The sequence below is a fragment of the Gossypium hirsutum genome, chromosome D04, assembly GCF_007990345.1.
Source record: "Gossypium hirsutum isolate 1008001.06 chromosome D04, Gossypium_hirsutum_v2.1, whole genome shotgun sequence".
In the NCBI taxonomy this organism is placed as follows: domain Eukaryota; kingdom Viridiplantae; phylum Streptophyta; class Magnoliopsida; order Malvales; family Malvaceae; genus Gossypium; species Gossypium hirsutum.
Window position 1 is genome coordinate 53,976,424 of NC_053440.1, and position 21,000 is coordinate 53,997,423.

General features: G+C 32.3%; 3 protein-coding genes across 3 annotated transcripts; all 3 read right to left on the minus strand.

Moving 5' to 3' along the window:
- Window positions 1-2,836: 2,836 nt before the first annotated feature.
- LOC107898783 (protein PELPK1) lies at window positions 2,837-4,222 on the minus strand. The gene has a single exon (XM_016824323.2). The coding sequence runs from the start codon at window positions 4,156-4,158 to the stop codon at window positions 3,091-3,093; it is 1,068 nt and encodes a 355-aa protein (XP_016679812.1). The 5' UTR covers window positions 4,159-4,222; the 3' UTR covers window positions 2,837-3,090.
- Window positions 4,223-8,710: 4,488 nt separating this feature from the next.
- Window positions 8,711-10,149, minus strand: LOC107898060 (protein PELPK1). Its single transcript, XM_041090916.1, has one exon. The coding sequence runs from the start codon at window positions 10,084-10,086 to the stop codon at window positions 8,968-8,970; it is 1,119 nt and encodes a 372-aa protein (XP_040946850.1). The 5' UTR covers window positions 10,087-10,149; the 3' UTR covers window positions 8,711-8,967.
- Window positions 10,150-13,405: 3,256 nt separating this feature from the next.
- On the minus strand, window positions 13,406-16,405 carry LOC107898782 (uncharacterized). The gene is made up of 2 exons (XM_016824322.2): window positions 13,929-16,405; window positions 13,406-13,748 (listed from the first exon to the last, which is right to left on the minus strand). The coding sequence occupies exon 1, from the start codon at window positions 16,087-16,089 to the stop codon at window positions 13,933-13,935; it is 2,157 nt and encodes a 718-aa protein (XP_016679811.1). The 5' UTR covers window positions 16,090-16,405; the 3' UTR covers window positions 13,406-13,748; window positions 13,929-13,932.
- Window positions 16,406-21,000: the final 4,595 nt, after the last annotated feature.

Sequence of the window (21,000 nt, forward strand, 5' to 3'; positions counted from 1 at the left end):
TCGCTACAACTAGAAGATAAAACTGCATACTTAAATAGAGTCGTACAATTTCGATTGTAATTCATTTGTTTCAAGTTAAGTACTTATAATCTTATGTGAGCTTGTTTTAATTGATTCAAGTGCTATATTTACCAACATCACTACATGCATTGAAACATTCAAGGGCATTATGCTTGATAATATTCCCACGGCTAAGGAATTTAGGATCGACATTGAAAAGAGATTTGTCAAGAACAAAAAGGTAGAAATTGATACATTCTTAGCAAATCTAACTTCAATGAGGTATATAAGAAAATAAGGAAGTTGCATATACTACATTACAAAAGAAACAACAAAAGGAGTTAACTAAAGATGGTTGTTTGTCTTGTGGTGTGACAATGCTCTTCTTCATTTTCTTTGTTTGAGGTTAATTTGATTTCGGTACCTAGACGCATTTAGTGGATAAATTCTAGTGCAACAACTCACATTAGTGTGTTTATGCAAGACTGTCAGAATTATTGAAAGTCTAATAATGGTGGAAGATACATCTATGCAGGCTACAATAATTCGGTAAAAGTTGAAGCAATAAGGACTTTTAGATTATTATTAATAATTAGATTTTATTTGGATTCAAAACTTTGTCAATAAGATGCAAAATAGTATTATATATTATTTTATATATAATAATATATATTATATGAAAGAGAAACACTTATATTATAAAAATGTATCAAGTTCTTTAACTATTCACATAATTCTTAAGATTTTGGAAGAAATTAATGGGAGAACTTATAGTTTAAAGTTATTTATGTATAATAATATTATATTGTTATTTAATATTTATATTATAATATATATAATTTATATATTAGTATATTATATCATATATATTATATATTACAAGGTTCTGGTTAATTAAGGAAATAAATACAATGTTCACAATATATATTTTTTAAGATATATGTTAGGTCCAAAAATATCAAGAAGGGAATAAATTGGTATTTTAAAATTTTTTTCAAACTTTTCTAAATGATAAGAAAATGGAAGAAAAGTTTGGATAATTCGATTTATAGTGATTCGGCCCCGATTGCCTACTTCCACTACCTTGATATACCTTAACAAAGGATTTTCCAATTCACTATACTTGAATACTTTTCTCTTGATCTTGATGCTGAATAACGCTCTCTTGAGTCTTGAAGTGTTCTTGAAGCATATTTATACTAAGAAACAAAATTTTCAATGTTTATGGCCATAGGGGATGAAATCTAGTCGTTTAAAGTGTTAATTTTGGGCTTAAAAACTATCCCTGCACATCATGTCTCTAGACCTAGCAAGATGTCTTGAAACAAGGTTGAAAAATAGTCGTTATATAACTGTTGGCAGGCCATGTCTCGAGACAATCTGCTAATTGTCTCTAGACATACTACACAATGTTTCAAGACAGGCAACTCCTGAAGCAGATTTTTACTTCGAAGTTTTCATGTCTTTAGACGTATAATCGTATGTCTCGGGACTTGCATGATAAAACCCCTTAAAAATATTTTAAACACCTTAGAACACTTTGGTATTAATCCAAAAACATTTAGATAAATTAAAACACATTTAAAATATGTTTTTGAGTATTTTGCAAGTCTTTAAAAATACGTTGAAAATGTTTGATACAATTTTCAATCATATTTTCACTAGATGATTTAGGACATAATATATATATAAAATTTATCTTAAATGTTATTATATTAAAAGCTTGGGACATCAAAGCTAATAATATAGTAGTCTCCATCTCAAGCACTTATATTATCAATCTCACATTGACTATAAAACACTTTCATATCTTGTCCTTACACTATAAGTTTCTTCACAATTTACATAATTTATTTAAAAAATTTTCATTTGAAGAAATTCATAAATTAAGCTTATAATTTGAATTTATTCATATATTTTTATTTAGTATTTATATTATATTATAAAAACATTAGTTCAAGCCCACTTAACTGACTCATGTATGGTTTTCTTGGTCTTTCCGGAGACATTCATGTCGATAAGTCACAACAGATATTTCCATGATTTCACCTTACTTTCAGCTTTTCGACCTCATTGGTGCTCCTCTTTAGTTTTTCGACGTCCCTCTAATGACGGTGACTAATGTAAGTAGCTAGGGTTTGGTTATTTTTTATATTTGTTTCTAGGGTTTGTGTTTGCTGAGGTTGAGCTAAGTGTGAGTATTTGATTCGAATCCTATTTTAGCAACCGAACTCAATTTAAAATTTTTTCGAATCGAGTTGAATCGAGTTGAGTGACTGAATCCTATTATTGACACTCAATGTTGCATTTATATGGACCGATTATTTAACTAGTGGAGGAAGTACAAGATTATTTAACTACATCAACAATATAATAGTTTCACTTTTTAACTTAATGGGTAAACATTTATCAAAACGGCGTAGTTTTGTCTTTTAATTGAATGGTTTTAACTTTTAACTTTAGGAAAGGTAAACATTTATCAAAACGACATGGTTTTGCCTTTTCTTATTCGAATTTTCTACAAAATTCAATTATGTAATTCATATTCGAGTTAAATTGAAAATTTTGATTTTTTATTCGAGTTGATCCGAATAACTCGAATAACTCGAACAACTCAAACTATTTAATTTAAATTTTTAATTTTTTTCTCAAATTTTTAAAATCGAATTAAATTTTAGTCTCCCATAAGTTGAGCTATTGTCCATTTCAAGCCTTTCAACTTCTTATTTTGTTTTTTGAGGGCTTTTTGTAGGCCTTTTTTATGTCTGTATATGTTCTTTTCTTTAATGAAATCTTTGTATTGAACAAGAAAAAGAGCATGCCAAATCCCAAGAAAAAAAAATAAAACTTTGTGTATAACTATAAATTTATTTAGAAAGTATACAAGTATAATATATAGATGATAACAATAAAATCACTCAAAACAAACATATATAAATAATCTGGTCTACAAGTGATACATGAAATGAATTTAAATATGCTAATCAACACACTCTTATAAGAAGAATATCCAAAAATCATATGTTTATTGTCGAGGGAAAACATATTACCATGATTCAAGGTTTTAGCACGGTAGGCAAATCAGGCAACTTAAGGCAATTCTTGTTTAGGTGTTTCCGGCTTTGGTAGATTGGGTAACTTAGGTAGTTCTGGTTTGGGTAGCTCTGGAACTTTGGGTTCTTCGGGTTTCGGCATGTTAGGCAATTCAGGAACTTTAGGTAATTCAGGTTTTGGCAGCTCAGGAGTTTTGGGCAATTCTGGTTTCGGTACCTCTGGAACTTTAGGCAATTCTGGTTTTGTTAACTCGGGAATTTTAGGTAATTGAGGTTTTGGTAATTCAGGAGCTTTTGGCAATTCTGGCTTAGGCACCTCAGGAACTTTTGGTAATTCAGGTTTTGGCAACTCAGTCGCTTTGGGCAATTCTGGTTTTGGTACCTCAGGAATTTTTGGCAATTCAGGAGCTTTGGGCAATTCCGGCTTAGGCACCTCATGAACTTTAGGCAATTCTGATTTTGGTAACTCAGGAACTTTTGGTGATTCAAGTTTTGGCAACTCGGGAGCTTTGGGTAATTCAGGCTTGGGCAATTCTGGCTTAGGTAACTCAGGAACTTTAGGCAATTCTGGCTTTGGTAACTCAGGAACTTTTGGTGATTCAGGTTTTGGCAACTCGGGAGCTTTGAGTAATTCAGGCTTAGGCACTTCAGGAACTTTAGGAAATTCTGGCTTTGGTAACTCCAGAACTTTTGGTGCTTCAGATTTTGACAATTTAGAAGCATTGGGCATCTCTGGAACTTTGACTTCTTCGGGTTTTTTCAACTCGGGAATCTTAGGAAATTCAGGCTTTGGCAACTCTGGAACTTTCGGAAAGTCGGGGACCTCAGGCAATTCGGGCTTTGGCAACTCCGGAACTTTAGGCAATTCAGGTTTTGGCAACTCGGGCATTTTAGGTATTTCAGGTTTCGGGATTTCTGGCAATTCAGGCATTGGAAGTTCAACCTTTGGGAAGGACGGCATGGCAGGCAACTCGGGTTTAGGAATCTCCGGCACAGATGTCTCCAAAAGACGCCGAGCACCAACCAAGACTATGTTGCTACTCATCGATGACAAAGTGATTAATAAAAAGGGTAACACAAAAAAAGGCAAACGATGATAAGCCATGATTAAGAAAATCAGATGAGAGATGACAACAAGTGCTTCAAAATGAATACTTGAAGGGTGCTTGTTTATGCAATTGCATGAAATGACGAGGCTTTTATAGGTAACAGGAAGTGGAGAACAAGAAGGTTTTGTGGATGTTTGGTGAGAAATTCTAGATTTTGTTAGCTCAACTTCTCACCTGTTCTTTACTGAAAAACTATATCAAACTATGACACATACATTTGACCACCATTATGAAGTTGTCATCACCCTAATCAAGCCTTTGGTCTTTATATTGGATTGAATAAGCAATTAATGTACTCATACTATCATACTAAACTAACATTTGTTTAACCCCTTAATTCTGCTTTATTTTCTTCAAACATAAGCTGGGATTTTTTTTAAATTTTGATTACGACACGATTATATAAAATAACTAGATATAACATTAAGAAAATAATAATATATGAACTAAATAAAATTTATATAAAAAATAATGTAAAATTTTATTTGCTACGTTTGGTTTGTTCAACTATATAATACCAACTTGCTTTTGCAACCATAATTATGTTTTTTGTTTCTTTGTTATTTAAAAATAAATTAATGAAAGACGCAGAAGAAAATTAAATTATTAAAGTTTGATTACATATAGTTAGAGGTGATCATGTGTCGGATCGGCTCAAACTTCAATAGAAGTTTAGGCCCATTTTTTAGGCCCGAGTACGGCTCAATCTGAAAAATGGGCCTAAATTTTTACCCCAAGTCTAGCCCGAATAAAAATGCTAAAACTGAAGCCCGCCCGTATTAAATTTCTTTATATGATTATTTTAATATAAAAATAAATTTAAAAATATAATACATTAAATACACTTAAAACATTAAAATGAATGTTTCCCAACAAATTGAAAATAAATTAAAAAAATTATTTATACTTAAATAACACTAAGGTAGGTTTAACTTAGCAACCAAATACCTCTAAAATAGTAACAAAATTAATAATAAAATAAAAGTTATACAATATCCAAACAAAATCAACAATATAATAACAATATAATAGCGAAACGACACCAAAACAATGACAAAACAACAACAAAAACAATGGAAACAGCAGCAAAAAACAGCAGATTTTTTTTTTTACAAATTCGGATTGAGCTGAAGTCAAAAAAAAGCTTACCCAAATGTCTGCCCGTTTATTGATAAATTTATAAAATTACAGTACTGAAAAAATGAAAAAAGAAAAGAAAAGCAATATATATGGTTTGTGGAATGATTATATTACGCATGAATTGGATGATATTGAATCCATAAAAAAAATTATGTTTTGTGTGTTTTTATGCTAAGATTATTGAAAAATTTTAATGGATTGAATTATGATTTTTTGTTAAATTGGTTTGATAGACATTTATTGAAGGTATTCTTATATGAATATATATTTAATTTTTGGGTATTTTGAATACGTGTTTAAAAATTTTGATTTTAAGTTTGGTTTTATAAAATTTGATTTTGAATTTTAATTGTAAAAATCATGATGGTTGTTTGTTTAAGTATTTAAAAAATAATCAAAGATTAAGGTTTGGTTTCTTATTACATCATTTAGATAACCTTATTTTGGGTTATTTTGAAAACTATAGTGTGATCAGAAATTTCAATTTTGACATTTGATTGTTATAGAAATTTTTAAATTTGAATATTAGTATGTTTATATATATTAAAATAAGTTAATTGAAGGAATAAGTCGCCAAAGTGACCTTTGTTGCAGAAATTATTTGTTTTGGAATGTAAAAAGGTTATGCACATATAACTTATGTTAATATTGATCACTCCAAAAGAAAGTTAATATTTAACAAAATTACATGTGCAACTAGGATAATAAACATGTGACAATCATTTGATTTTACATGTGAGTGATAAATCGACCCAAAGAAAGATTTATTGTTCGACATGTTCTTATTGACAATGTTTAATTACTACACCAAGATATCACTTACAAGTTAATATTTTGTCCAAAGATGAAATATTAATAGAGTGACTGGTATCTTGATATGAGGCTTACCTTTATTCAAATTATTTTTGTTTAAATTTGAAATCTTATGTGAACTTGTTTTGATTGATTCAACTACTATACAGGCCAACATCACTACATGCATTAAAACATTCAGGGGCATTATGTCTGATAATATTACCACAACTAAGGAATTTAGGATCGACATTGAAAAGAGATTTGTCAAGAACAAAAATATAGAAATTGATACATTCTTAACAAATCTAACTTCAATGAGGTATATAAGAAAATAAGAAAGTTGCATATACTACATTACAAAAGAAACAACAAGAGGAGTTAACTAAATATGGTTGTTTCTCTTTTGGTGCGACAATGCACTTCTTAATTTTCTTTTTTGAGGTTAATTTGATTTCGGTACCTAAACGCACTTGGTGAATAAATTCTGGTGCAACAACTCGCATCAGTGTGTTTATGCAAAGCTGTCAAAACTATTGAAAGCCTAATGATGGTGAAAGATACATCTATGTAGGCTACAATAATTCGGTAGAAGTTGAAACAATAAGGACTTTTAGATTATTATTAATAATTGGGTTTTATTTGGATTTGAACAAGACTTTTGTTATGCCGTCCTTTAGGCGGAACTTGATTTCCATTTCAACATTGGATAAATTTAGTTATTCTTGTTCATTTAGAAATTGAAATTTTAGTCTCTTTCATAATTTAAATTTGGTTGGTTCCAGTTCTTTATCAGGTTATGAAAATTTATATTTAATTGATACTATTACTTAATTTAAAGGAATCCTTGCAGAGAAACACAAATTAACCGCTAAGAAATTGATTTCGTTGTAACACAAGAGATTAGGTTATATCTCAAAAATGAGAATTGAGAGACTTCTGTCCAACAATATTTTTTATCTCTTTGATTTTTTTCGGATACTCTAAAAGATATAAGGGTTACAAATTTTATGATCTCACTACTAATGTTATTTTTAAGACAGATAATGCTTGTTCTTTAAGGATGTTGAGTTTGTGGGGGAAGAGAGAATTAAAGACAATGTATTTAAAGAAGAATATGTTGGTATTCCTCAACGCATTCTTTTAATTGTTATTGATAAATATCATGAACACTTTGTTATACCTGAAATTGTTCAAGCAGCAACTTTGGATCAAGACAACGTCGTTGAACCTCCCGCTCAAGTAACAAACTCTACAACCTCAAGAATGAATGTCATTAAGAAGGCCTACTAGAGAAAAGGTTATAACAGCTTTAGTGATATATTTTGACTTTGAGCTATATCAGATGGATGTCTAGACTAGGTTTTTCAGTGGCGACATTGATGAGACAATTTATATAATGCAACCAAAAAGCTTTTCACCAAATAATTTAGGACAAATAATATATATATAATTTATCTTAAATGAGACAATAATATATATGATAGTCTCCATCTCAAGCACTTATATTATCAATCTCACATTGACTATAAAACACTTCCATATCTCGTACTTACACTATAAGTTTCTTCACAATTTACATAATTTATTTAAAAATTTTTCATTTGAAGAAATTCATAAATTAAGCTTATAATTTGAATTTATTCATATATTTTTATTTAGTATTTATATTATATTATAAAAACATTAGTTCAAGCCCACTTAACTGACTCATGTATGGTTTTCTTGGTCTTTCCGGAGACATTCATGTCGATAAGTCACAACAGATATTTCCATGATTTCACCTTACTTTCAGCTTTTCGACCTCATTGGTGCTCCTCTTTAGTTTTTCGACGTCCCTCTAATGACGTGACTAATGTAAGTAGCTAGGGTTTGGTTATTTTTTATATTTGTTTCTAGGGTTTGTGTTTGCTGAGGTTGAGCTAAGTGTGAGTATTTGATCGAGTCGAGTCAAATCAAATTAAAAAAGAATTTAAGTTAGTCGAGTTAATGAATTCTATTTTAGCAACCGAACTCAATTTGAAATTTTTTCGAATCAAGTTGAATCAAGTTGAGTGACTGAATCCTATTATTGACACTCAATGTTGCATTTATATGGACCGGTTATTTAACTAGTAGAGGAAGTACAAGATTATTTAACTACATCAACAATATAATAGTTTCACTTTTTAACTTAATGGGTAAACATTTATCAAAACGGCGTAGTTTTGTCTTTTAATTGAATGGTTTTAACTTTTAACTTTAGGAAAGGTAAACATTTATCAAAACGACATGGTTTTGCCTTTTCTTATTCGAATTTTCTACAAAATTCAATTATGTAATTCATATTCGAGTTAAATTGAAAATTTTGATTTTTTATTCGAGTTTATCCGAATAACTCGAATAACTCGAACAACTCAAACTATTTAATTTAAATTTTTAATTTTTTTCTCAAATTTTTAAAATCGAATTAAATTTTAGTCTCCCATAAGTTGAGCTATTGTCCATTTCAAGCCTTTCAACTTCTTATTTTGTTTTTTGAGGGCTTTTTGTAGGCCTTTTTTTATGTCTGTATATGTTCTTTTCTTTAATGAAATCTTTGTATTGAACAAGAAAAAGAGCATGCCAAATCCCAAGTAAAAAAAATCAAACTTTGTGTATAACTATAAATTTATTTAGAAAGTATACAAGTATAATATATAGATGATAACAATAAAATCACTCAAAACAAACATATATAAATAATCTGGTCTACAAGTGATACATGAAATGAATTTAAATATGCTAATCAACACACTCTTATAAGAAGAATATCTAAAAATCATATGTTTATTGTCGAGGGAAAACATAGTACCATGATTCAAGGTTTTAGCACGGTAGGCAAATCAGGCAACTTAAGGCAATTCTTGTTTAGGTGTTTCTGGCTTTGGTAGATTGGGTAACTTAGGTAGTTCTGGTTTGGGTAGCTCTGGAACTTTGGGTTCTTCGGGTTTCGGCATGTTAGGCAATTCAGGAACTTTAGGTAATTCAGGTTTTGGCAGCTCAGGAGTTTTGGGCAATTCTGGTTTCGGTACCTCTGGAACTTTAGGCAATTCTGGTTTTGTTAACTCGGGAATTTTAGGTAATTGAGGTTTTGGTAATTCAGGAGCTTTTGGCAATTCTGGCTTAGGCACCTCAGGAACTTTTGGTAATTCAGGTTTTGGCAACTCAGTCGCTTTGGGCAATTCTGGTTTTGGTACCTCAGGAATTTTTGGCAATTCAGGAGCTTTGGGCAATTCCGGCTTAGGCACCTCAGGAACTTTAGGCAATTCTGATTTTGGTAACTCAGGAACTTTTGGTGATTCAAGTTTTGGAAACTCGGGAGCTTTGGGTAATTCAGGCTTGGGCAATTCTGGCTTAGGTAACTCGGGAACTTTAGGCAATTCTGGCTTTGGTAACTCAGGAACTTTTGGTGATTCAGGTTTTGGCAACTCGGGAGCTTTGAGTAATTCAGGCTTGGGCACTTCAGGAACTTTAGGAAATTCTGGCTTTGGTAACTCCGGAACTTTTGGTGCTTCAGATTTTGACAATTTAGAAGCATTGGGCATCTCTGGAACTTTGACTTCTTCGGGTTTTTTCAACTCGGGAATCTTAGGAAATTCAGGCTTTGGCAACTCTGGCACTTTCGGAAACTCAGGAACCTTGGGTAATTCCGGTTTTGGCAACTCTGGAACTTTCGGAAATTCGGGGACCTCAGGCAATTCGGGCTTTGGCAACTCCGGAACTTTAGGCAATTCAGGTTTTGGCAACTCGGGCATTTTAGGTATTTCAGGTTTCGGGATTTCTGGCAATTCAGGCTTTGGAAGTTCAACCTTTGGGAAGGACGGCATGGCAGGCAACTCGGGTTTAGGAATCTCCGGCACAGATGTCTCCAAAAGACGCCGAGCACCAACCAAGACTATGTTGCTACTCAGCGATGACAAAGTGATTAATAAAAAGGGTAACACAAAAAAAGGCAAACGATGATAAGCCATGATTAAGAAAATCAGATGAGAGATGACAACAAGTGCTTCAAAATGAATACTTGAAGGGTGCTTGTTTATGCAATTGCATGAAATGACGAGGCTTTTATAGGTAACAGGAAGTGGAGAACAAGAAGGTTTTGTGGATGTTTGGTGAGAAATTCTAGATTTTGTTAGCTCAACTTCTCACCGGTTCTTTACTGAAAAACTATATCAAACTATGACACATACATTTGACCACCATTATGAAGTTGTCATCACCCTAATCAAGCCTTTGGTCTTTATATTGGATTGAATAAGCAATTAATGTACTCATACTATCATACTAAACTAACATTTGTTTAACCCCTTAATTCTGCTTTATTTTCTTCAAACATAAGCTGGGATTTTTTTTAAATTTTGATTACGACACGATTATATAAAATAACTAGATATAACATTAAGAAAATAATAATATATGAACTAAATAAAATTTATATAAAAAAATAATGTAAAATTTTATTTGCTACGTTTGGTTTGTTCAACTATATAATACCAACTTGCTTTTGCAACCATAATTATGTTTTTTGTTTCTTTGTTATTTAAAAATAAATTAATGAAAGACGCAGAAGAAAATTAAAATATTAAAGTTTGGTTATATACAGTTAGAGGTGATCATGTGTTCGATAGGGTCGAGCCTCAATAGAATTTTAGGCCCATTTTTAGGCTCGAGTATGGCCCTGTCTAAAAAATGGGCTTAAATTTTTACCCAAGTTCAACCCGGATAAAAATGCTAAAACCCGAGCCACCCGTATTAAATTCTTTTATATTATTATTTTTATATAAGAACAAATTTAAAAATATAATACATCAAATACACTAAAAACATTAAAATCAATGTTTCCCAACAAATTGAAAATAAATTTAAAAAATTATTTATACTTAATAACAACAAAATAATAGCAATATAATAACGAAAATGACACCAAAACAGCAACAAAAGGTAGCAGATTTTTTTTTTTTTTTGCAAATTCAGGCTAGCCAAAAAAATTTTACCCAAGGCCCAACCAGTTTAGAAAATGGACCTTGTTTTTTTTGCCCAAACCCTTCCACTTTTCGGGTGGGCTCAAGTCTACATACGGTCAACATAATAAATGTTTGATGAAATTTTCAATTATATTTTCACCAAACGATTTAGGACATATATTACATATAAAATTTGCCTTAAATATTGTTATATCAAAAGCTCGAGACATCAAAGCTAATAATATAGCCGTCTCCATTTCAAGCACTTATACTATTAATTTTATATGGACTATAAAACACTTCCATAGCTCACATTTACACAATAAATTTCTTAAAAATTTACCTAATCTATTTAAAGTTTCATTGGGGAATAAAATAGGAAACTTGTAATTTCTTTTGCACCTAAATAAATACTTTTGTACCTCCTTTGTTTTGAAGTGAAATTTTTATTTATATTAAGGGTGTATTTACGAATAACTAAAAAGCTAGAACATATTTAGGTATAAATTAAAAATTAAAATTTTATTAAGTATAAATTAAAAGTTAAAAACACATTTCCAGTCCTTTTTAATTTTGATATTAAGTAAATTGGTCCCTTTTTAAAAAAAATAAAATAATTTAATCCCTTTCAATTTCGAAAGTGAGCAAGTAAGGATAATTAATCACAGCGTCAATGTTTCTAATCAATTGTACATAATTTTGATTGATATAATAACATATTTAGCACTTGATATTTGTATATTCTGCAGAAATTTTGACAAAATATATAAACGTTGTGAGCTAAATTTGTTGAATTAAGACTAAATTTTAAAAAATATATAAATATTGTGGGTTAAATTTATTAAATCAAGATCAATTTAACAAAATGTTTAAACTTTGAGATTAAATTTGTTATTATACCAATAAAATTTATATACAATTGACAAAAAAAAACATTTATGTTATAATTAAATGTCCTTAGTTATTTACTTTTGATATTGACGTAAATTAAATTCGTTATAATTTTTGAAAGTGATCACTTTGTTCAATATCAAAATTGAAAAGGACAAAAAAATCTTTTTACCAGATTAAAGAAATGAAATACTTAAGCTTTGTATTGAAAAAATTAAATCGATATTCAAGATTTAATTTTTCAATTTATGATATAAAAATATAATTAAAGGCTTTTTTTAATTATTTCAGCCCATATTCCATCACATTGGGCTGAGTTTCAGAAAATGATAAAACAGATTACAAATGCAATCCTTCGTTGCTTGCAAGGGGTCCAATAAATAATAATGCAGAAACTTTAACAAAGCTTACATATATATGTGGGAATCAAAGATGAACGAATGACTAAACAAGATGAACATGAGACAACCTTAACCCCAAACACTTCAGCCCTAAGATCAAGAAGCATGCCATATGACCTTGCTTGTCATGTCATGTTTTCTTAGACCAGAGTGGCGGATACCAGTCTGCTCAAATTTGTTTAAAGCTTTTCCCGTGTTTTCGGAGGAGGGTAATATCTCCGTACTAAGAACAATGGGAACTAAAACAACTCTAAAACCATCAACGCAAACCACAAATACCGGAAGACGTAAACTGAAACAACTCCAAAACTATCAACACCAACCACAAAGGGCAGGGAAGAAAGCAAAAAACCATAACACATATAGAGATAGAAATTTAATGATTAGAATAACTTGTTGGGCTGTTCAACATTTAATCAAAAGTAAGATTCTCTCTCCACTAATGTTGCAATAAAAACATGATGCATGTAATAAATCAAGGAAACTTAAACACACAACAATTCAATTCCCAAAAATAGCAGCTGCACATGGGTGAGTGGGGAATGCCCTTCAAATACATTCCTATATCCGACACTGTACTGTACCATACTAGTTACCAACTATCAATCTAATTAGTCCCTAAAAGAGAACAAAGAGTTTATCATATAATATTGCCATGGGTTTCTCACCATTGGCATGGCAAGCTGATGGCTACGATTACTAGCATACCAGCAAATCGAATGTGATTCATCCTTTCCGAGCTAAGGCCAGCCGATAAATCATTGCATACAGAGCATCTATACAAAGAACAGTAGTAACAATATAACTCTTTCAGACCGAAATCTCAATACTCCTAGGTCGAAAAGATTATACAACTAATATTACCATAAGATTCGGATGCTTCAGTACTTAAGAACAGAACGAAAGTCTGTTCTTGGTTTCGGGCAACAGATACTTAAGGAACCAAGACTAACAAGGTATCGATTATTGTCAATAAGTCATGATAGAGCAAGCACACACAAAGTAGAGGCAAGGATACAATTAAAAAAAGAATATATTAAAGCTAATATATTGCATTGAATGGAAAGAGTTAAACGATAGTGAAAATAACCTTTGGTGTGTCATGCTTAGAGCACAAAGGCATTGATAATTAGATCCATAGAGAATCCCTAACAATTGAAGCTTCTTCTGCTATGAATCCCCTATTTATTGAAATCTTCTAAAAAAAAAAGCAATACTAACAACCTAAATAGATCGATTCAACTTTTCTCGGACCATATTTCCACCATCAGGCACTTTTTATCTTTCCCTTTTTCTAAAAGAGGGGGAACTTACAAGGTGGGTGGATATTCGATCTTCAACCCGAAATGTCTGATGGTTATGTACCAAGCTTTTAACCTGTCCTCCCAAACAGGAAAATTCACTAGGAATAAACAGGCAGCTCGGAACTATAAAAATAATAACATAGGATGCTACAAAGTATCCAGTCAAATTCAACCGAGTACCTCCACATAGTTAAATACTACAAGCATACGATTAGAACTACAACTGCTGCAAAAAAGGAAACAAGGATCTTACTTCACTAAGTAGCCTTAACTTTATCATCCCCAACAGCTGAGAGTATAGGCAAGCTACTTAAAAACTCATCAAGACCCTCAAAAAATCCGTTCCCTTCCATGTTATCCTCTTCACCGTATCCAGCATGGTTCCCCTCACTCCTCCTTGGTACCGGCTCTTCCACTTCGTTACTGAACTCCACATTCAAATCCAACTTCCCCAGATTCTTTGCTCCTCTCACCATTTGTTTCCTCCCACTATTTGCGACCCCCCTTCTGCTTGATTCAGCAGTTGGCTTTCCCTCGGGTGCTATTGGAGCACCGTTTAAATTCCCACTGTGATTATCACTAACTTGCTCGTTGCTCCCTTTATTCACTCTCTCACTCTGTGGTTTCTTAGGTTTTCTCCCAGCAGATCCTTTCCCTTTGGCACTCTTTGCCTTCTTCTTCTTCCTCTCATCTTTCTGCCATTCGTCGTCGTCGTCGTCATCGTCGTCTGAAGGTCCACTTGAATCAAGAATCTCTACGTATGCATCATTGTCATCGTAATACACTCTTGCAGCAGGTTTTGTGGCAGTCTTTTGTTTTCCAGCAATCTTGTCGATGGGACAAGCAAACATGTTGGAAATAGGGGACCAACCGGGGAAATTACCGCCCTTATTCTTACCATTCCTCGAAATCCCTATTGGGAAAAAACCCCAACAGTAGAAATGAGTGTCCTTTCCGTTCACCGGCGGCGACTGTATCACAACTGCATGGTAAGCTCGCCGGCAACTCTTAGTCTGACACCTCAGCGTACAATCTTCGTACACCCTGGGATACTCGTAGAGAACGTAACAGTACGGACAAGCTGTCCAGAAAGTCGGTCCCTCTGACTCAGTAGCTTGACTAGGCCGAGTGGAATCGGTCTTCCCAATCACACCATTGGGATATGTTCGAGTATTCTCCGCCGGAGGAGGAGGAGGCGGAGCTGTCTGATTAATCTCAACTGTCCGAATCGACTCGGTCCGATTAAATTCCCTCGAGCTAGCAACTCCTATCTGATTAACCTGGCTGGTCCGGGTTGGCTCGGGCTGATTAACCTGGCTCGATTGCGTAGGCTCCGGCCGATTAACCTGGCTTGTCCGTGTAGGCTCTGGCCGACTAATGTGGCTCGAACCAACTGATCCTGACTGATTAATCTGACTCGGCCCAGCTAAACCTATCTGATTCATCTGCCTTGCCCAAGTTGACTCAGCCGGGCGAGTCGGCTCCGGCGGATTATTATTTAAACCCAACTGCCCTCCCCCTTCTAATGCAGCATTTCCATCTTTATTATTATTCGTAGGGCTTCTAATCGCAAATAGCGGTTGTGTAACTTGCGTTTGCGTTTCTTTCGGCGGCGATTGCATAAACAGCGTTTGCGTTTGCGTTTCTTTCGGAGGCGGAGGCGCCGGTGGCTGCATAAACAGCGTTTGCGTTTGCGTTTCTTTCGGAGGCGGAGGTGCCGGTGGTTGCATAAACAGCGTTTGCGTTTCCTTCGGAGGCGAAGGAGCCGGCGGCTGCATAAACAACGTCTGCGTTTCCTTAGGAGGCGGAGCCGGCGGTTGCATAAACAGCGTTTGCGTCTCTTTCGGAGGCGCAGACGGTGGCTGTTGCATAAACAGCGTCTGCGTCTCTTTCGGAGGCGGCGGCGGTTGCATAAAAAACGCCTGTGTTTGCGGCTGCTGAAGTTGCGGTTGTTGCTGATGCTGCTGCTGCTGCTGCTGCTGATGGTGGTGATACTGTTGACCGAACTGACTCACCGGGCCAAACTGAAGAAACCTCAACTCGTTATCATAAATGGCTTTCTTAGAAGGGTTAGACAACACATCCCAAGCTTCAGAAACCAACCGAAAGGCCTGATCTGCAAAAGAAAGACCGTTCTTCCCATAATTCAAAAACATAGCCAGTTTCCTGTACTGACCCGCCACCACTTCCATAGACTGAGTTAACGGCATGAGTTGTAATATCCCGTACCAATCTTGAGGGTTTGATTGCGCAGCCATGAGAGTGTCGGTCACAGCCAGTATCTGGTCAGCCGGCACCGGAGCCAGTTCCCGTGCTCGGATCGCCAACGTCCTAGCCCCGTGCAAGTCACGTGACGCCAATAGCTTCTCAGCTATGGTGAGCCAACGTTCCGCTTCAGTAGTGTTACCGTCCATTTCCTTCTCCCAATGTGGTTTTTTCTCTCTCTCTCTCTTGCTTTTTTGTTGTGCGGAAACTACTTTTGTTTGATGGTGGGAAAAAGGAACCAGACAAAAGCGTCCCCTCGGTGTCTGGTTTTGGACAATTCAAGACACCTGTTTTGAAACAAACTCCGCTTGGTTTCACTTGGCTTGTACGGAATAATGGGAAATGTGGATGGGTATTATTGTCTTTTCAAAATCCAGTGTCCGAGTGCAAAAGTTTTTATTTTTAGTAGGGAAGTGTGGGTTGAACTTTGAACTTTTGAAATGGCTAAAAAAATATGGAAAGCTTTGCTGGAAAAGGGTGTTTTGGTAATTTCAAAAGGAATTTATGGATTGTGGTACAGTTTTGCATAGTGACAGTCGTCTTTATTAAGGTGCGCCGAACCTTAACCTAACCCTTGTGTGTGGCATTTCGTCATTTCCACAAAATAAAATAAATAAATAAAAGATTTTTTATTTTAAACGTTTTTATTATTAATAAAAGAAAAATCATTGACATACGGAATAACGTAATGAGAAGGATTTCGGAGCATGAAATGAAATGAAATAATATTATTTTATTTTATTTTATTAGTATTTATCTTGTTTTCTTAACTATTTTTATGGGAGCATAATATCAACCTTATATCCGTACTTTTCTTACTGTGGATTCTATGAAGGAAGGAGCAAAGGGGTAGAGCTTGTTTTTACACACACATAAAGAGTAAAGCATATTATAAAGTGGTCCTTCTAAGTGTCAGCTATGCATATGTTACATCACTTCTTGATTAAATTCAGTATAATAATTTAAGTGTAGTCTGTTCATCTATTGTTAATGTAAAAATAGTAGTGATATTGAAAGTAAACATCCGTCTGAACAAACCCTAAGTAACATAAATTGAATTAAATTTGTTATATAATATCACCTTGCTTCATCTAACTAAATTTATTCACCTCTGAATATATCCATAACCGTGAAGGGTTGCCTCAATCAAAGAGACTACCTCGTGCGCATATGATCATCACATCTAGTTTTGATATTGGGTCGGTCGCTTATTCAAATTCGAAGACCTGTTAAACAAGTAGGAGGGTTTAAGTAAAAATATAAGTTCAAAAAATGGGTTTGGACAAAAAATAATATTTGTTTTCTAAATGAGCAGGGCTCGACCCAACCCGAATTTGCCTAAAAAGAATTTCCCTTTTGCTGGTTGTTGTTATTTTATTGTTGTTTTGCTACCATTCTACTATTATATTACTACTATTTTGTTGTTATTATTTGGATATTGTAAAACTCTTATTTTATTATTAATTTTGCTATTATTTTAAGGGCATTTGCTTGCAAAATTACAAATATCTTAGAGTTATTTAAGTATAAATATTTTTTTAATGTATTCTCAAATTTTGGGAAAATATTTTAATTTAATGTGTTTAGTGTATTTGATGCATTATATTTTTTAATTTTGCTTCTATATAAAAAATTAATACAAGTAGGTGGGGTTGGACTCAAGTTTACCATTTTTTATTTGGACCAAGCTTGGGCAGAATTTTAAGCTCATTTTTTGGGCCAAACCAGGCCCAGATCTAAAAAAACGAGTCTAAAATTTTGTATCAACCCGGCACGAACTCAACCCGACCCGACCCGACTCATGATCAGGTTTAATCACGTTAATATACTACATGGATGAGCACCAAATCACATTAGGCCCACCTATGCTACTTAGGGTTAATTTATGATTGAGGTTAAAAAGTGTCTTAAAAATTTTTATAATTTTTTTGTGTAAAAAAAAAAGTTAACCAATTATGCTAAGCAATTACAACCAGAAATTTAGCTACTTTATCAATCCCAAACTCATGGAAGAACGCCTCATGGACTTTATCTAAAATTTGTACCTCTCTACTTTTGTCTGAAGTCATTTTAGTAAGTCTATCAACAACTTTATTCTTATTTCTTGAAATATGCTTAAAACATCACTGCTCAACAGCTTGTAAGCTCAAATAAATTATTCTTACCAAGGCCGATGGTGACCTTTCTGAATGGCTAGTTTGTAGCGCTTTAACGACCTCCAAACTATCATTATTATTAAAAAGTATTTTTAAGAAGATAAAATATCAATTTCAAACTTGATGTTATAAAGTAGAATATTTAATGAGAGATAAAAAAATAATTTCATTGAAAAGTACTTTTCCAACAAAAACAAAAAGTAAAAATTTAATTATCAAATTTAACATCAAAAATTGGTTTAAAACTTTTTTTTTATTTAAAATCAAAGTTTGAATTGAAAAACACTTTTCGACTTCAACAATAAACAAAGGTTTAATAATAAAACAGATAAATGCATGTGCTAGAATTCCACCATGTATTGACTAATAAAAAAACACATATACTTGGAGACTCATTGCAAGACATATAAACCCTTAATTGACCTTAAAGAGAAGACAACACTTTGAAATCCCAGAAAAACTAATAAAAAAACACATATAATAAACCATTAATTGACCTTAAAAAGAAGGCAACACTTTGAAATCTAAGAAACTCTCTCAAGATTTCTTTTTTGAACCTTCTATCATTTTCCAAAACTTTTAAATCTAAAATTTTGAAAATTAAAAAAAATAAATTAAAATTTTTAATGTTATAAGACTCACACCGTCACTTGAAATTTTTTAAAAGAAGCGTATATAAAATTTCAAGTGGTGATATGGTAGAATCTAAGAGTGTCATTTTTAATGTTTTAATAGTAGGACAAGTGGTTGAACAGGTCAGATCACTGCTTCGCGGTTCAACTAGTTTGATCGATTTAACCGTTGGACCTACAGTAATTAAATAAATAAATAATTTTTTAAAAAAATCAAACCAATTCGATCTATTCAATTGTCGATTTCGATCTTTACTAGTTTTTGTTCAAACCCTTATATCAATCAATTCTCGATATATCCAATCTAGTCCTATTCAAGTAACACTAATCTCATTATTAAATCTCGATAAAATCCAAATTCAATGATCAGATTAAATCAATTTGACAAATTTAAGTTCAATGACCAAAAATTATATTGTTCTTTTAATAAAAATATACATCATCAAAGGATAAAGGTCATTTAACATAAAAATTTTATTTTTATTTTTTGCTTTTTAAGATTTACAACTATATATATAAAAAAGGAAGGCAAACTTGTTCAATTTTGCTCCTTCTTTTTCACATGGGTAAATTACAATTCCGATCCCTATAATTTTTACGTTATAAGAGTGGTTAGATTTTAATTTGATCTCTGTATTTTACTCAAATTTAAGATTTAATCTATATATTTTAATTTTGACATTATTTGATACCTCAACTTTTATAACGTAATTAGTTAGTCTAAATATTTTATTCTAATTAAAATGATAATGTGAATTAAGAATTATTAGCACCATTAAAATTTTTTATTAATTTCAAGTTCGTTACGATATTTTTTTGTTGCATAGATACCATTTTTTTTTTCAAAATGCACGCCAACACAGAAAAATTATAATAGTGTTAACAAATAAACTTAAATTTTTAAATTCGTAGAGAGATTAAAATCCTAAAAATAAAAGCATGGAGATTAAATTCTAAATATACAAAGAGTTCAAAAACTTTGAGTAAATTGTAACATTTAAACTTTTATACTATAATTTAATCGAGAAATAAATAATTAACCCAACACGAAGCTTGAGTGGAACTCGTATTAATTTAATTAAAAAAACTACCTACCTAATATTCAATTCAATTTTCCCACTTTATTTTGCATTGCCCCACGTATGGGTGTTTAAAAATCTAGCAATAATTATGGTGCAAAATAATCAATTAGAATTTGGTTGGTCTGTCAGAAGATTAAGTGGAACCCACAATTATAAATGTTGTACTTTTACCCCTACGTAACTTTTTAATATGGATCATAAAAAAAATACACTTTTTAATATGAATGATGAGAAAGTGGTGGTGCGTTTATTTGTTGTTAATGTAAAAATAATAGTGGTGATAAAATTAAATGTTGTAGTAATATTGTAACGTAAAATAAAAAGAAATTTAAACGCATTGCACTGAAAATAATCGTTTATCAAAAGAGACCCTAAATTGTAACGTTGTAGGAAAATGAAGTGTAAGTGAAATGAATCTACAAGGATAGGTTTGTTTTTTCATATTTATAATTAGGTGAAAAGAATTTATGTAAAATGCATGAGATTTTAGATAAAATGATAAAATTGAGATTTTAGGGATTTTTTTTATACATAGATTAAGGGATTTCACCTCTTAGATTCAAGTCTCTTTATTTGTAGATTTATAAAATAAATTCATAATAATATTTATTACTTTTAAAATATAAAAGTATTTTAGTTATTTCCTAGCTGAATTTATGTCATATTGATTTGTGATATTAACTTGATTATAAATAGAGAGTATAAAACAATAAGTGAGTTGGCAAATTTGGAGGTTTTAGGTTTTAAGTATCCAAGTTCGAGACCCATTGGCCACCATATGCAACTATTTGTGTGGTCTCTCAGTAACATCATAATTATTGGTTGAGTTGCATAATTAACTCAAGAATCTAATTTATCATACCAAAATAAATCAAATCCGAATTTGGACATAATTTTTCAAAATTCTTAAAATTTTCAAAAAACTATTATTGTATTTCACAAAATTAATCTAGTACTTGGTTTTATAACCTTATTCCTTGTTACTAAGAAGCATGTAAAAAATCACGAGAGGTAGGTAAGATACTAAGAGTCTCTCCTACCTTAATTAGTAGTTGGGATTCAATCCTCCCTTTGAGCATGGAACAATTTTAAAACTCGTGATCAACTTTTACTCCCTTCATGGACCTACAGAATATGAAAAAACAGTCAATAGACTTACTCAAATAAATACCTTGAAAAAATCATATAAA

Excerpts from the sequence above, each read along its gene's own strand:
- LOC107898783 (XM_016824323.2), bottom strand. The coding sequence starts at position 4,158 with ATGGCTTATCATCGTTTGCCTTTTTTTGTGTTACCCTTTTTATTAATC.
- LOC107898060 (XM_041090916.1), bottom strand. The coding sequence starts at position 10,086 with ATGGCTTATCATCGTTTGCCTTTTTTTGTGTTACCCTTTTTATTAATC.
- LOC107898782 (XM_016824322.2), bottom strand. The coding sequence starts at position 16,089 with ATGGACGGTAACACTACTGAAGCGGAACGTTGGCTCACCATAGCTGAG.